At 29.8% G+C, this 17,418-nt stretch overlaps 1 protein-coding gene across 1 annotated transcript in view; it reads left to right on the forward strand.

Moving 5' to 3' along the window:
• The window catches only part of Zyx (lipoma-preferred partner zyxin), a 53,283-nt gene that overhangs the window by 22,606 nt on the left and 13,259 nt on the right, over positions 1-17,418 (forward strand). The window contains exons 5-8 of the mRNA XM_075370080.1: positions 1,793-1,959; positions 4,749-4,962; positions 9,257-9,426; positions 16,234-16,412. Coding sequence (XP_075226195.1) covers positions 1,793-1,959; positions 4,749-4,962; positions 9,257-9,426; positions 16,234-16,412 — 730 coding nt within the window. The remainder of the gene's footprint in view (positions 1-1,792; positions 1,960-4,748; positions 4,963-9,256; positions 9,427-16,233; positions 16,413-17,418) is intronic.

A 17,418-nucleotide genomic window follows, 5' to 3' on the forward strand; every position in this document is an offset into this window, starting at 1 on the left:
ATGATTGTAACTCAGACTGCTAAAAAGATTTGTAATGTTTATGGATATGATGCGTTATCAGTACGTGTGGCACAAATAGAAAATGTAAAATAGCAGTAAATGTGGTAGGGTGTTTTCAATCTGAAAATTTTTTGTATTAATGCATATTACTCTGGTCGACTAAAAAGTCAATGATATGAAAAACTTGAGCAAGACCTGGCACATTAAAGTTGTGATAATAATAACAGATTAAAACTTGATCAACAGAACCTTTTGAAGAAGGCTGGATAAAAAAAAACTAAGTTTAAATACCACATGATTATCAGTGAAAAACTGAATTGGATCAAATTTCTATCTGCAAAGCATTGTTAAAAAAGAATGAAATATACCATTTTTGAAATTGCTCATTATGGATACTGAAAAATGGATCATGTGTAATAATATATTAAATAGTTTTTGTTCAAAGCAAGGTAAAACTTTGCAAATGGTGGCAAAGCTAGGATTGAAGCCTAGAAAAGTGATGCTGTGCAAGGTGGTTGAATAAAACAGCATACATTTAGTTTAATAAGAATTTTTTGAAATGTAAAAAAAAACCTTGTTTTACTTTTGAATTAAAATATTAAGATTTTTCTCCAACTTTTTATTATATTCCATTAGGATTGTATAATATTGCTCTATGTTTGGTTTCGGTTCTTATGTGACAGTTGACTTTAGCAGTGTTTTTGATAGCCTAGTAGTGTCATAGTAAAATGACTTTAGCAAGAAAGAATTTAGTGAAAATAGAAATTAATAAATAGAGTAGCTGCAGGGCATGCCTTTCTGTAGCTAGGCTCTCTGGGCGGTCGTCATCTCTGAATTGATAAAAGGAAAAGCGAAAAAAATATCAGCAAATCTTTCCAATTAAATTGGGTACACTCAATATTTTCATCAAGATTCATAATATGCTTATGTGAATTCACTCGATACAAGAGCTAGAAGCTTAAATATAAATTAAATTAATTTATTTTTTATAAATTCTATTCAATTTATGAAACAAATTGTAATACAAAACTAACCTTCCTTGACACAATAATGAAAGTGAAAAGTTTGCTTCAAAATCAATAAATTGCTAAGGAGGACATATAGGATTCAAAATTCTTCTAATTTTGACCCTTATTGTTTACAATTTGATTAGACCCACGTGTTTTGCCTTTATGTATTTTTAATTGTAACTACAAGGTCAAAAGAAAAATCATATCTACAATTCTAAATGGATAATGGAGTTTTCAGTATTGATTTGTTTAGAAAATAATTTTGTTATAAGATAATACTGTGATATTGAATGGATGAAAGTAGTAAAATTTATTTTATAATTATTACTGTTGTTTATTGTTTATAAACATTTAAGAAAAAAATCTTATATTTTTATGGGCAGTATGTTCAATCATGTAAGCATGTTCTTTCTTTTTGCTCTTGTTTGTTAGTGTTGCTTCTTCTTACTTATTGTTTATAAACATTTACGAAAAAAAATTTGTATGATTTTTTGATGGTCAGTATGATCATGTTAGCATGTTCTTAGCTAAGGGGGATGTACACACAGGCAGATGAATATACAATGCCCTTTAGTAGAGTAGGTTGTTGGTTATTTTAAAAATCGGCTATTACAAGCTTATTTTTTAACTGTTCATTTACTGACTAGGTTAACATATAGTAAACAGGTAAATCAAATTTTTCTTTATATAATGGTTAATTTCTATTTTTTTTAAAATGTTAAGGATTTATTAGTTTTATTTTTGGTGTTTTTCCTACAGTTTTCAATGCTTTTCTTTTTTAGATGATTTACCACCTCCACCTCCAGAGCCTGCAGATTACTCTGATTTTCCACCTCCACCTGCTGACTTACCACCTCCTCCATCTCCTGTCAGCAGCAGTTACTCAGAGCTCCGTCGTGCAACTCACAGCTATCAGCCTGATTATTCAACATATTCACCTCCTTCACAGGTACAAGATATATTTTTTCTTTTTATTGGTCTTAATTTAATTTTTACTATAATTATCCTTTATTTGTCAATAGCTTGTTTGTCTCATTCCTTTTTTTGTGGTAATTTAAAGATTATCATCTACATACTAGATGAACCAACATAAAAACATAAAAACTGAATAAGATTTTTTATTTTATATATGACCCACATATCCTTCTTTTTTTAAAAAAGATTTTGTATATAAGCTTCTATCTTCTGTAGTGTGCCTTAAAACCTCTTTATCTGTTTATTGTCTTAGTGTTAAGTTGAGGAAAATATTTGACAAAAAAATTCTTTAATTGTAGGACTAGTATTTGTGTTTCCAGTCATTTCTGGAAAGATCTAGTATGATTTTGATTTACCATATTTTATCCATTTGTTGCAATTTAGCTTCATGAAAAACAGAATTCTGCAGTTTTTGGGGTATTATTTTCACCTATTTTAATTTCTAGTTAGTTAGTTCTCTTTTAATTAATAGTTAGTTCATTTTATCATCCTTCTTTCTTTGACAATGAATTGCGTTTGTTTTGTGTTTATTGATAAACCGAATTTCAGTCTGAACAATTAATCTGTGCCTTTTAACATTTCTTGAAAATAATTTTTGTTTTTGGCTGTAGAATAGAATCGTCAGCAAGTCTTTGCATTTAAGTTTTTTTCACCTTTTTTGTCTACTTTTAGATGTTTTAGAAAAGCTTTATGAAATTATGTCATGTGAATAAGTTTATTTAAATAATGTGGAGTAATATTTAAAACCATCACTCTCTGCTGCTGAAATTAAGGGTTATCATATAAGAAATTCTTGACCATTCCATTACCTGATAATAATTGGTAAAAACTTGATGATTATCGCTTGATAAAAAATAAAATCAATACTTATTTTGGAGTAAATAATTATTTATTCCAAGCAAATACTATTTGTTTACTTAAAGCTTAAGCTTGCTTACAAATGTATTTTTACTATTAAATTTTAATTTTATGATACTGTCAGTTGTAGCAAAGTACTGCATACCAAACCCAATTCAATTTTTTCCATGAAGTGTGTAATGCCTAAGAATTTTTGCATTTATATTTGGTATTATAACAGTCAGATTATAACACTTTTTGCTGCCAAGATTTACTTAGTACTCTAGGCTTGCAATGAATCACATCTTTGATTAAGTATGTTTTGACAATATTATTCCTCATAGTACTAATTACATTCTTCATAATATGTACTGTATGTATTTACCAGAAACAAAATTCATAAGAAAAAAAATTCATAAAGGTTTCTTTATTATTTCTATTACTGGATGACTGTAGAGCAGGTGCATTTTCAGTAAATTTGAGATAATGATTAGTTTATTTGTTATATCAACTCTAGCATTAGCAAGTTGTCCCCGGAATAGATTATCCATTCCACCATTTCTTTCCCATTGTTTGAATCCTCATAAATCTGCTGTAATGGGTATAGAGAAAAAATATAAATACTGGAGGGGGTGGAATATAAATGGAGTATTTAAATTGTTATTTTCTTTTGTAATCATCTTTCTCTTTTCTGTATTTTTTTTTTAGGATTCTGAACTTTAGTGTTATATGTTAAGTTTGTCTTCATTCCATTGATTAGTTGGAAATCTTTCCTTCTATCTCTGATTCTTGATTCTCTTTTTCTAAATCTAAAAATATAACAAAATAACCAAAGAAGATAAATGCGACTGGATACAGTATTGTGATATTAAGTAATGCAACCAAAGGACATTGTTATGTAGTCAAAGACCTATTGACTAATCAACAAAGGAAGGAATATCAAATGCATATACACAATGGTGACTGACTGGTCTCAACATAAAATTATCCTACATAAGAAAGAAAAATTTATTTTTCCACTATTTGGCTATACATGACCAATTAAGGTTAATGTGTTTTTTGATCTTGTTTCTGCAAGATTTTGTCTTGTTTATTTTTATAGTTTATCCAATTAATTAGTATAATTTGCACGTTTTGTTTTGTTTTATTCTAGTAAGAGTATATATGCTTTTCTGCATCTGTATTTTGCATATTCTACTTTTATCTATCAATTGTAACATGCCTATTAATCAGCTCTACCAAATTATATCCTCTTGTAAAGTGATCCATTTTTCTTAGTATCCTTTTTTTGGTGTCCGTTTAGATCTGTTTCTTTAATTTTAGCTTTGAGTTACTTGATTATTTCTGACATCGCATCTCTTTTTTGCAAGCTCTTTTCTTTAGTCTGTTAATTTTCAAATTAGATTTCTTTAAAAAATATGTTCACAATCCTCAAGTTTTTTTAGGTAGTTTTTACTGCCATAATTTAATTTTTGAGGTCTTCCAATTTTTTTATTTATATCATAATTACTAAATATACAGCCTGACTTTTTTTATAATTTCTGTGTTTATTGTATCTTTGGTTAAAAAAAAATTAATGTTTTTGGTTTATATTTTGTGCAGAAGAGTTCTGTAGGCCTCTTTCTTATTTTCCTAATCCACTCTTCCTGCTATTTCTCCTTCCTTGCTCTTTTACAATGAAAGTTTTAATTTTATGACTGCATTTTCAGTGTCATTTATTTATTTATTTATTATACTTTTAATAAAGAATGATTTAAAAACGAGTGACTTACTTAAATGATTTAAACAGTGAATTAAAAAACATTCAGATACTAAACTTTATTAAACAGCTTGCCAATTGGGATAATTTTACATAATTTAATTGTACATTTTCATTTAAATGTTTGTATTCAGATTTTTCAATTATGTCTGATTTCTCTTTTCAAGAGTTCATCTACATACGAGTCAATTTATGAGCCTATTAATCCTAGACCACCTAGCGGTATGTCATCACGTTCTAATTATTCCTTGTATGCTCCTTATGTAAAAAGAGCTCAGAACAGTTCTCAGTCAAGAATTCCTCAAGAAGCAGAAGTAGATGCATTAACAGATTTACTGGTGCAGTCTATGGACTCCTCAACTCAAGATTCTGAAATATATGGTACGTATAAACTTACACCTAGGGAGTAAGATTTATATATATATTCTTTTTTTTTTTTTTATGGACATTGAATACTTTTTAATATTAATATTTTTATCGTATAATATCCTCGTTACACATGACATGTGATTTCGATTTAAAATTTTACAAGAAAAACAATGGTGATATATGTTTTTCAATACCTTCATTATTGAATTGTAAGTATGTAAAGTTGCAATGACCGAAAAATCATGTTAACAATAAAATTATGTAAAACCCACTACATGAACAATTTTATTAAATTTTACATTCGTAATGCATACGATAATGAACTTTAAACAGTGTTATAATATTGATAGTAAAGAATAACTAATAATTAGCAACATAACAAATTAAACGGCTATATCATCTGATATTATTTACTTTAAATAAAAATTAACTCTCACTGTTAATATTTGCTGATATTTGTTACGTATTGTAAATGAAACAAATCAGCTGGAAATACTTATTTAAAAGATGTACTACAAATTTAGTTGAGTCAGTCAGCTGTTAATTTTCAACAATGTAATTGAAACAGTGCAACTTATTAACTTCCTCATTTTACCATTTACTTCAACATATTTGTAAGGGTAAAATTTGATAGTGCTATAAAAATTAAGTTGTTAGGCCTAGTGGTTCAAATTTATTTTTTGGTAAAAATTTTATTATTAGTTTCCTCATTCATTTATTTAGTTTTATTAAATCTTCCAAGTAACTATGCCTTATTTAATTGAAACCAAAGGAATAACTGTTGATGATGTTGGTGACACGAGTTCACAATCTTTACAAGAGGTATGTGATTTATTTAATAATAGATTTCCAGACAGAAAACCAATAAGTTGACCAATAAGTCAACTGTGATCAAAACAGTATAGCAATTTGAAGAAACTGGTACTGTACAGAATCATCCTTGCACCAATAGATCAAGAAGTGTCACAACTGATACAAAGTCGTTAAATATATTGTAAATCTTTGTTAGAGGCTCTGATTCATTGATTCAGAAAGCTGTTGTCCAACATCATATCAGTTATTTTCCAGTTCAAAAACTCTTAAAACAAATAAATTTCACCCTTCACTTCAATTTCAATAATATTTACTGATAAAGCAACTTATGTTAAATCGCAATGTGAATAAGCAAAACTGTCTATATTGGAGTAATGATAATCCCAGATAGATGTTGGAAACTCATACACAGCACCTTCAGAAAATGAACATTTTTGCAGGAATTGTTGGTCATTGTATTGTAGGGCCTTTTATTTTAGATAATCTTACAGGAGATGCTTATTGCAACTTGTTAGCCAATAGGATTTTACCAAATATCTGGGAAGATGTTGGAAAAGAATTAAATATATGGTTTTAGCAAGATGGGGCAGCACCTCGTTGCTATCTAAGGGCACAGCAAATTTTAAATGAACAATTTCCAAATCGCTGGGTAAGTTGTAGAGGAGCCATGGAATGGTCTGCCAGATCCCCAGACCTGTATCCTCTGAGTTACTTTTTTTGGTGGGTACCTGAAACATAATGTTTACAAAATAAAATATACAAACATTGACAAATTGAAAAGAAGAATAATTGACAAATTTACTTGTATACCATCAAACATGATATTACAAGTTAAAGATGAATATTACTCAAGGTTAGCGCACTGCCAAACTATAGAGGGGAAGCATTTTGAACATTTATTGTAAAATGGTATGCTTTCAAAATTTATTTCGTTAGTAATTTACGATCAAAAACATTTATTTAAACTTTAATATCTATCAAATTTATTAATATTATCAGTTGATATAACCATTTAATTGGTTTGTTGTTAATTATTGTTTTTTATTATCAATATTGTAGCATTATTTAAAGTTCATTATTGTATGGATTATGAATTTAAAATACAATAAAAGTGTTCATGCAGGGCATTTTATGTCGTTTTTTTAACACAATTTTTCTGTCATTGCAACTTTGTATGCTTATAATCCGATAACAAAGGCATAACAGAAAAACAGGTTTCACTATTATTTTTCTTGCAAAATTTTAAATTGAAATCATGTCATATGCCCACCTTCAGTTTGATTGAATGTGGCGGAGAAAAATTTAAAACTCACCATAATGCAGATTTTTTTTTAACTATATAAAACCCAATTTCTTTTTGCCTCCAAATATCTCTCAGATATGCAGTATAAAGCTGTTTCCATTATCAAATATCACCTCAGTGTATACAAGTATTTTACTGAAATTAATCTTTTTAACAACCTTACAGATAGAATACTGTGTAACTTTCAGGATAAAGTATTGTTCAACCTTTTTACCTTTTGAGGAGAAATAGAATTTCAACTATTTCTTGGGGGGTTGGCCCAGCGGTTGTATCTGATATTTAAAATGGTAACTCTCGTTATGTGTAGATCATTTTAAAGGTCTCTTTAAGACAAGAAAATTAGTGTAAATAAAAGTTGGTACAATGTGTGTACCCAAGTGGCAGCAGGATTGATTTTCTTAATTTTTTCAATGTCATCAGTTGTTGATGTACTGGGATGTCCAGGGCACTTGTCGTCTTCAATGTTTTCATAGCCCTCTTGGAAACATTTGTACCACTTGTAAATGCTTGTTTTATTCATAGAATCTTGACAAGAACTGTGGTTTAAGTTACTGTGTGACAATGTGCCCACTTACACCTCCCTCATAGTAATGAATTTTTTGATTGAAAACATCATATTCGACACACACTTTATTCTCTATGGATTTAGTATCTGTGACTTTACTTAACTTTCCAAAATTAAATTGAAATGCTCTTTCTTTGACAAGGTAGTAGGCATTTAAGCACAATCAAAGAAAATGCTGCTTGTTTTTGCGGGTTCCACTAGTGCTATTTCAGGCATTGGGATAGCTGTATATGAGGTTTGTCCCAAAAGTAATTGTACTGATTTTTTATTTAATTATCTATTGGACTTGCCTAAAATTACAAGTTATCTCCTTCAAAGTATGACCCTTGAGAAGTTACACAGTGTTTCCAATGTTTCTTCCACTGTTCGTAGCAAAAGTCATTTTCCTTAATTGTGTGTAGCTCATTGGTTACTGTTTTTATATTTTCCATCATCCCTTTAACTTTAATGACCTTTAATTTCAGTTTAAATTTAGGGAAGAGGTAGAAATCACACAGAGATATATCTGGGCTGTAGGGAGGCTGTGGAAGTATTGCTTCTCTTTACCAGAAATTCTCAAATTGAAAGCGAAGTCTGAGCTGGCACATTGTCATAATGTAGCACCCAGTCATGTGCAATGTCCATTTGGACTTGCTTGACGCAAGTAAATCTTGTAAAATCTTTGTAAAAGATGCTATTAACTGTCTGTCCTGTAGGTACAAATTTTTTGCATACAATGCCACAGCTGTCAAAAAAAACAATCATATAGTTTTCACCTTCCAGAAAGAGGGTTGTCTTCAACATTTTCTCGACCCTCTTTGAAAGCTTCGTGCCACTTAAAAATCATAGTTCTCGGTGGAGTGGCATATAAGCTTTGGTTAAAGAATTAAATTTCTGTGGTAGACTGTTGTTTCACACAAAATTTGATAATGTAACTATATTCAATATTTTCCTCCATCACAAACTTAATGAGTTTATAAAACACAAACAGCAGTAATGCATGACTGACTTAATTGAACCAGTTGAAACAAGTATCCACATGCTGCCAAAGTCACTCAGTACCTACACGCTATTATGCATCAAGGACATTTTACATACATTACCTGTTTGTCTGTAGGAAAATCAGTACACTTACTTTTGGGACAAACTTTGTGTAATCCCAAGTAAACTTTCTAAGAGATTTGCAATTATTTTTATGGTATACTCTTTATGATTTTTTACAGATAGTCTGAGAAATTTTTACAATCTCATATTAAAATCTAACAACTGATTTTATAAAATTAAGTTTGACAAAAACAACATTCTAAATGTACAAATGACACAAATTTAATATATATATTTTCCCACGTAGGGGGTTTCTACCCTAATTATTTGAAGATTGACACTGGTAACTGTTGGTCCTACCTAAAACACTCCTAATAGGGGAACCAAATAATAACTTTAACTTTTAGCATCTTTTGGAAGCATCTTAACTTGTAGCTTCTTTTTTTAAGGATCTTTTGGAAGCATTGTTTATCTTTGAAAGGGAGTTAAAAAGAATTTTTCTTGTAACATTTTTCTCATGCAAATCAATCAAGTGTTTAAGTGTTATATTTGCATAGTGTAGTTATTTTATGAGATATTTATGTAGTAGATTTTCTTTTCAGGTGATTGTGTAAAGTGTGGAAAACGAGTGGTTGGTGAGGAATCTGGTTGCACTGCTATGGATCAGGTCTACCATATTAGTTGTTTTACATGTGTTCACTGTGGTATTCAGCTGCAAGGAAAACCTTCCTACACACTTGAAGGTCATCCGTATTGTGAAGCTGGATACTTGGTAAGTAAAAAAAAATCTCTTTTGGGCTGCTAATAATTTAGTAAAAAATCTTATTTAGTTAAAGAATTATTTTTTTGTATTTCCTGCTAGTAAAGTTACATTAATTAGTTATTGTAAGATATAAAACTTAATGTATACAGTACATTAAGCATTGCAATAGAAAAACTAATGCTTTTAAGTAAGTAAGCTAATGTTTTCATTGATAAAAGAAGATTAGATAGTTTTTTTAATTTAGAATTATAATCATTTAATGGAATATTAGGTGGATTAATACTGAAAGCTTGCAGCAAGCTATAAAATTACAAACAGTTAAAAGATAATGACTTGCAAGGTCAAATTTAAACAGTGTATTACTGTGACTGATAAATTTGTTTAAACCACAGCCATTGTCATAGCTTATCAGTCATGGTCTCATTACTTTTGCATAAGTACTTACTAGGTTCAATCTCTTTTAGCGTTCTGCATGTTATGAAATAGTATTTATGGGTTTTGATTCATATAAATCATCATCATCATTACACTAGTCAACGATACTTTTGTTACATGGTCAATATTTGCTGAATCTTATGTGTTTTTTGGATGCTGATTCGGAATATGAAGTCAGAATTTCCCTACTGGTCTCATATTTTTCTGTAATTACACTTCCTATTTTCCAGCAAGTACATGTTCATGAATAATGCAATACAAATATTATTTATTGCAGCAGTAAAGTTGCTAAATAAACTATAATTTATTTCAGTTAATAAATAGCCATGAAAAATGTGTTATTTTTATTTATACAGGAAATAAAACTCATTACAAATGATACACATATGATTCTTGTCATATTTTTCCTAAATGTAATTACATCACCCATTAATCAAACATTGTGCAGCATATATCAATTTAGTTATGGTGATTCATTTCTGGATATATTACTGTAAACAATAAACAATGTATCATGCTGGTTAAGAAAAATCTCAGCTACATCAGTCAAGTGTGAGCTTTCATTTTATTTAGTGTTACTTTATCTACCAATTTGTGATTTTATTTTTCCTGTATATATTACATTAATTTATGTATAAAGTATTTAAATTTTTCTAATTCATGTTTGTGAGTGTATTGTAGTGATCTTTTTAACAAAAATTCCATGAAGTTGCATTAACTACCCAGACAGTTTTTTCTATATTTATGGTGAGATAACATTAAAGTCTCAGTGGAGAAAAATATAATTTTGATAAAAACAAAAAAACATTTTGAATATAAAGTAGGTGATCAGTGCAGGGCCTGTGCTTCTCATATTTGGTGTAATTCATATGTAATGCTGTTGACTGATTGGTTGAATGTATTGCATTACATGACATTTGCAATTCCAATGATTTGGAGAGAACTGAAGGATCGCTTCACTGACTGCTATTTTTTATAACGAAAATATCAGGGATAACAGCTAAGAGTAGACATACTGTTAAATATCCTGATATTCCTTCTGCTGTAAGACTAAGACCATTGCCTCATAGTCAACATTACAATTCCAGTACCACCAAAAACACGGGAATTAGATGAAGATGATGAAGCTTATACAAAGTTATCAGATGATAAACAAAGGAGAGATTCAGGTTTTTTTAGAAAAAACAAATACTGAATCACACTTAATTAACCAGTCAGGATTAAATGATCTTGTTCGTGAAAGAGATATGTAATTGTAAGAAACCACTTATATATTTGAAATCAGTGTTAAAAATATACAAGAGTCAGCTATTAACATTTTCATTACAAACAGAAAACAAAATTTTTGTTGTGTAATTAATGTATACTGAAGTAAGATAATGAAAATAGCAAGAATAAACTTCTTTTCCCTTCTTGTGATAAATCATATCGCATGTGCTAATTGCATTAGGTGTTATACATTATTTATTGTGTAAATTCATATATATGTATATATATATAAACATTAACAATAGTTTTTTGTAAAGTAATTATGAACAAAACCATTTTTCTTACAGATTACTTCTTGATTTCTGAACTCATATACCTAACCTTCAATTAGGATTATAATGTGTGTCCACATAAAAAAAAATGTTGTTTAATGTCTGTCATGTATTTTTAAATAGCCATCTTAAATTTAAAGATTTATATTAATATAAAAGTAACAGTAATAATGTATAAAGTGTAGAATTAAGTTCTCCTTGCAGATTCATCTTTTTATTTTATTTTTTTTTCTATTACATAATTATGAAATGACATTTCATTTCATAATTATGTAATAAAAAAAATTAATCATTTTATTTATCATGAGATCATTATACCATTCAGAAAAACATATTTTTTATCAGTTAACAACTCTCATTACGATGGGTCATTTTAGATATAAAAAAGGCTGAAGTGGAAAGAACTCTCCTTCACATATCAGTGTGTATTTTAGTGAAATACACAAAATAACAGATTTGGTTTAAATTGGGTTGATGATTGTTTGAGTATATTGTACCTGTTTAGATTATCTGCTGGATAAACAACATTAACAAGGGACAACTCTTGTTAATATGTATATATTATGTCATTATACAAGTTGTTCATAAAAGAACTCCTCCTTGGTTTCAAGTATTATTTAATGACATTATATTTAAAATGTTACTTATATGCAAATTTCTGAAAGTGTAAATTTTGAGATTTTTTTGTGTTTTAATACACTTCAATATGTGCACCATTCATTGCCCTGCACATATCCAGATTGTAATCCAGCTCTTCCCATGTACTTGCCAGCATCTGGTTGTAATGGATGTTACTGCTGCAAAAACCCTTTCCCGTAGATGGTTGATGTTACAGATTTTCTTTGAATAAACAGTGTTTTACACATTCCCCTACAAAAAGAAATCTAGTGAGGTCATGTGTGAACTCTTTGGTGGCTATGCAATCGGCCCTTCTCTTCCAATCTACCTGATTTGAAACCGAATGTTTAATGCAGCAGAGAATGTTGCTGTAATTTGGCAAAGTGCTTTCTAGCTGATAGAAAATTAATACTTTTATTTTTCAATATTGTCAATTGTGGAAAGACATCAATTTCAAGCATATAAAAATGAACAGACCCACAATATGGTCATACATCAGTCCACACCAAACATTGATTTTAGAAGAGTCATGCTGATGTTCGATAAATTCATGCAGTGGTTTTGATCGTTAAATCCTGCAATCATGTCGATTTACTGACTCGCTAATGTGGAATGTCACCTCATCTGAAAACATGACATTTTTCAGAATTCTCATTTTCATCAGTGTTAAATATTAAAACTGCAAACTCCATCTTTTTCACTTTGTCATTGGGTTTGATATCATGTAAAAGTTGAATCTTATACACATAGTAGTCTAAGCCTCTTACGCACCATTCTATACATTTTAAATTTAGGCATCTCCTAACTCTAAATTGTGCCTTAATAATGATGTTTTCAGGCTATGCTCAGATCCACTCCACATTCTCTTCAGATACAGACTGCCTGCTTGCGTAGTGACTTCCCCTTTAAGGTACTCTCTGTTTCCCTAAACTAGTGAAGTGTTGTTTTATTTATACTTGTCGGTAATTACATTGAACTGTGGTAATTAATCTTGTTTCAATAAACCAAATCACGCATTGAGCTTTCTGCTGCAGTGTTAACATGACAGAGTAAGACTGCTAACTGGATATGCAGTGCAAGTCATACAGTGGTCCAACTGCAATGAGTGTTGTAACCATTCTAAATTTTGTTGGTTACGAACAATATATATTATGTCATAAAGAAAAAAGTTTCAATATTTTAAAAGGTAGTTAATATTCATTTGGCTTAGCTGATATTAAAAACAGAAAATAGGCAATATTATTATATTATTTTAATAGTTAAATAAACGTAATTAGTTTGATAAGAAATTGTATTACATAACTTCGTTTTTGATGTATGACATGGTCTGGATAGCCAGACGGTGATGTCATTTGGGCTGGTGAGAGCATATACATTCTCAGAAAAAAGTGTGTACGTGCATAAATACGAACAGGTGTCTGGTGGGGGAAGCCAGACTGACATTCTTTGTTTTCGGGGCTAGTGTGAATGTAGCAGTCATGGAGTGGAGATGTGTTTTGAGTTAGATCACATGGAAGTGATGGTGGTGTTCTTTGTTCAATATGACAGGACAGTGAGACTGGGTAAATAGGTGTATTCGATGCGAGGTCATCATTATTTTTATATGTGCAGGAAAGTATCCTTATGTATAATGAAGAGAAAAATTAATAAGATATTTTTTTTTAAATATGACAGACGAGTAGTGTGAAAATGTGTTTTCTATGATTCCATATATACGATTCAAAATATATGATTCCATATAATTTTGATATGCTTAATATGTTCAATTAATGTTAAAAAAATTTATTTTTTGTATTGTTAATGTTAATTTTTTTATTTTTAATAATATACATAAAATCAGACTACATAGCCCTAGTACATTTTTTCGTTGTTCCCCCCTTAATTTGAATTGTTTTGTGATTGAGCTTTTATTTTATATTGATTCACTTGAGCTTTTCAAATTAAATTAATTTTTTTTTTAATTTGGAAGTAAGCTCGCAGTGTTTATGATAAAAAACTTAATAATCAGGTTGTTGTTCACTGGAATTGTGGAAGTGTAATAGCAAAACTTTTTTAATTATTTCTTTGTATTTTTTATTTTGGATCTTTACTTAATATTACTAGTCTAATAACCTAAGCTTGGAGGAAAGTAAAGCTGATTCAATGTAAAATTAATGGTTTATTGAAAAAGTTCAATTTCTATGTCAGAGTTACATCATACAGTACTGCTATGAATGAAATATTTATCAAAATATAAAATTAATTATGTATATACAAAATTAAAATTACTTAAAATATAATAATAAAACAAGTGTATGATAAAGGTAGAAGTTTGTAATTAACAATTTTCAATGGTTGGTTAACAAAGTAACCAAAAAAAATAATTTGATTAAAATGGATGGACTACTTCTGCCATCTACAGGTGATCAGTTAAAAAATACACTGTTATTTAATAAAATTAATTTTATTCATATTTGTTACAGTTAGGCTGACTTTATACAAACTCATCTGCAGCAAATGCTGAAAATGGTTACCATTTTGTTGCAGACACTTATGCACAAGTTTAACCACTGATTTAGATATGTTTCTTAACAGCCCAAGCGTAATTGTTTGTATTGTAGCAGTAATGTTTGTCTTAAGTTCTTCTAGGGTATGGGATTGTTCTGATAAACCTTTTCCTTTAGAAAAGGAATAAGAAGAAATCCAAACTGAAGTGGTTTGGGGATTATGATTGCCACAGACCTCTAGAAATCAGCCTATCCCCAAAAAACTTATGAAGAAACTGTTGTAGAGTGTGTAGTATGGCTGGTCACATTTTCCTGTTGTAACCAACAGGTTACGCTCTCAGGGTCTCTCCTCTTCTAACAGTGTGATAAACTGCATAACACCATTCTTGGTAGTGTTCAAAATTTAGAGTTTGATAACAAAATATTGGTCCTACTCTCTTTCTTGACACAGCACACCACACACCTAATTTTTGCACATGAAGAGATGACTCTACAAAAACATGTAGGTTATCTGCGTGCCATACACAATAGTTTTGGCTGTTTATGTATCCATTAAGGTAAAACCAAGCCTCATCGGTAAAGAAAAGTGTATCTAAAATTTATATGTTACCACAGGTAATGTTTTTGAACCACTGACAATAATAAATCCTTTTTTTATAATCAGCTTAATGGAGTTCATGGGAATACGATGCGAGTAAAACTTGAAAATTTTACTGACTGCTGTATGAGCCAAACCATATTAATATTCACTTCTTGTCTTAACTTCCTAAAGAGATTTATGTGGGGATACAACCAGTTTCTCTTTAATTGTATTCATCAACTCTTCTGTTAAAATTATCCTTCTCCTGATTTCGTGTTTTGTCACAAACAGAACCCGTATCATGTAATTTTTTACCAATTTCTCAATAACTTTTTGTGTTGGTGCCACCTAGTTGAATTTTTCAGTAAATTCATTCCATGCATTGATTATAAGAATGCATGGTGAAATACCGTTCGATAATGAACACTCTTTCTTCTATTGACACAAAACGCATATTGACACAACACTGTTGAAACAACTATCTGTGTACCAATAGATTTAACCAACTACTGAATCAGTTACTATCCATTCTAAGTGTCTTTCCCTTACATACCAACTATAATACACAAAATTTCCCCCAAATTCCCCCATGACAAATTCTAATGTAAACATTCACAAAGAAAGTAGAGGTGTACTTTTAAATTGATCATTCGGTAGAAGGTTAGTAAAATGCAGCCTATTGGTAAGATTTGATTTTGTTGCTTATGCAGAAAAGAAACAGTTTTTTTTCTAGTTTTTTTTTTTTGCATTTCATTCATAGTATTTTATTGCTAGTAATTTGTTTACCTTAAAGAATATATGAAATCTATAGCATTTTAATAATCTTTAATGAACAATCATTTTTGGTAATATTTTGTGTAACCGCTATTTTTAATTTTAATTTTATTTTATTATTTTTTCTTTATTTTACTTTATTATTTATCTTCTTTTTTTAAATTTTATTTTGTGCCTTTTAAGTCAGAGCACTTCTAAGTGGGATAATTACTTTAATAAAAATCTATTATATATGTAGATATGACATGTATTTTTATTAAATAATTAATTAACTTTACAAGGTCATTGTGTGACATACAACTAATATTAATTTTCTGTTTAATGAAAAAACTGTTCAAAGAAATCATTTTTATTAATTAATGTTGGTTTTATTTTGTAATAGGACACTTTGGAAAAATGCTCTGTTTGTTTGAACCCTATTCTTGATCGGATATTGCGAGCAACAGGAAGACCTTACCATCCACAGTGTTTTTGTTGCATTGTTTGTGGGAAGTCTTTAGACGGTATACCTTTTACTGTTGATGCTACTAATCAGATATATTGCATAGAAGACTTTCATAAGTAAGTATATTAAAATTACCTTAAACTGTGAATTATGAAGTAAATCTTTGATATAGTGAAATCCACTATAGACAACAGCTATAATACATAATAGTTGCCCACTAAATAAAAATTGAGTCATTACAATGTATTCATTTAGGTATGGACATTTTTCTAATCATTTTATGGACTACAATCTTTAAAGTGTTAAATAACGCATGCATGTCCTAGTCGAATGCATTTCCATTTCCTTTTACCGAGCACATTTCTTACTTACATCTAGAGAATGTTGGATTTTTCAGGAAAGTAACAAGAGACAAAAGTACTTTTTTTTGTCATTAACAAGTAGTGAACCCTTTTAGCATAATCAGCAGTAGTTACCTCATGGAAAACATGCATTTGATACAGATAAGTTTCAGCATTCTCCTCAGTGCAGTTTGAGCTGAACATAGTGAAATGTTCTCTTCCTGGCTTAGTCCACAAAGATTTATGAAGATATCTTGTAACTGCCGCTTTAAGTCTTGTAATACCTGCGTCGTGAAAACTGATCTGGGTTGGGCACATTTCTGGTCTAACACGGAACCTGTTTCATGAAATTTTTTAACTTCTGAATAACACTTTTCACTGGTACTTCCTTTTCAAATTTCTTCCTGAATTTTCACGGACACAAACATGAGATTTTGTCTCTAAATAACTTTCCATCATGAATAGACATTCTTCAAAAATTACTGCATTTTAACAAGTAACACACGATTATGCAACCTTATTCAGAAGTCAATCCTTGACACAGACTGGCAATACTCAAATCTACAGGCAATAAACAGTCCTCCCCACTCCAGCTCCAGTCGCAACAATATCTTCGACATTATTTTACCCATCTCACACCAATATATTCATTTTAACAAAATATGCATTTAACAAACTACTGAGATATGTAGCCTGTTGAAACTATTAGGGGCCCCAGCTAATGGCTGATTAATACGTTCCCACGTTCTAATCATCTACATATAGTACTTGTATAAGTTTT

This window comes from Lycorma delicatula, chromosome 1, assembly GCF_047948215.1.
Source record: "Lycorma delicatula isolate Av1 chromosome 1, ASM4794821v1, whole genome shotgun sequence".
Classification (NCBI taxonomy): domain Eukaryota; kingdom Metazoa; phylum Arthropoda; class Insecta; order Hemiptera; family Fulgoridae; genus Lycorma; species Lycorma delicatula.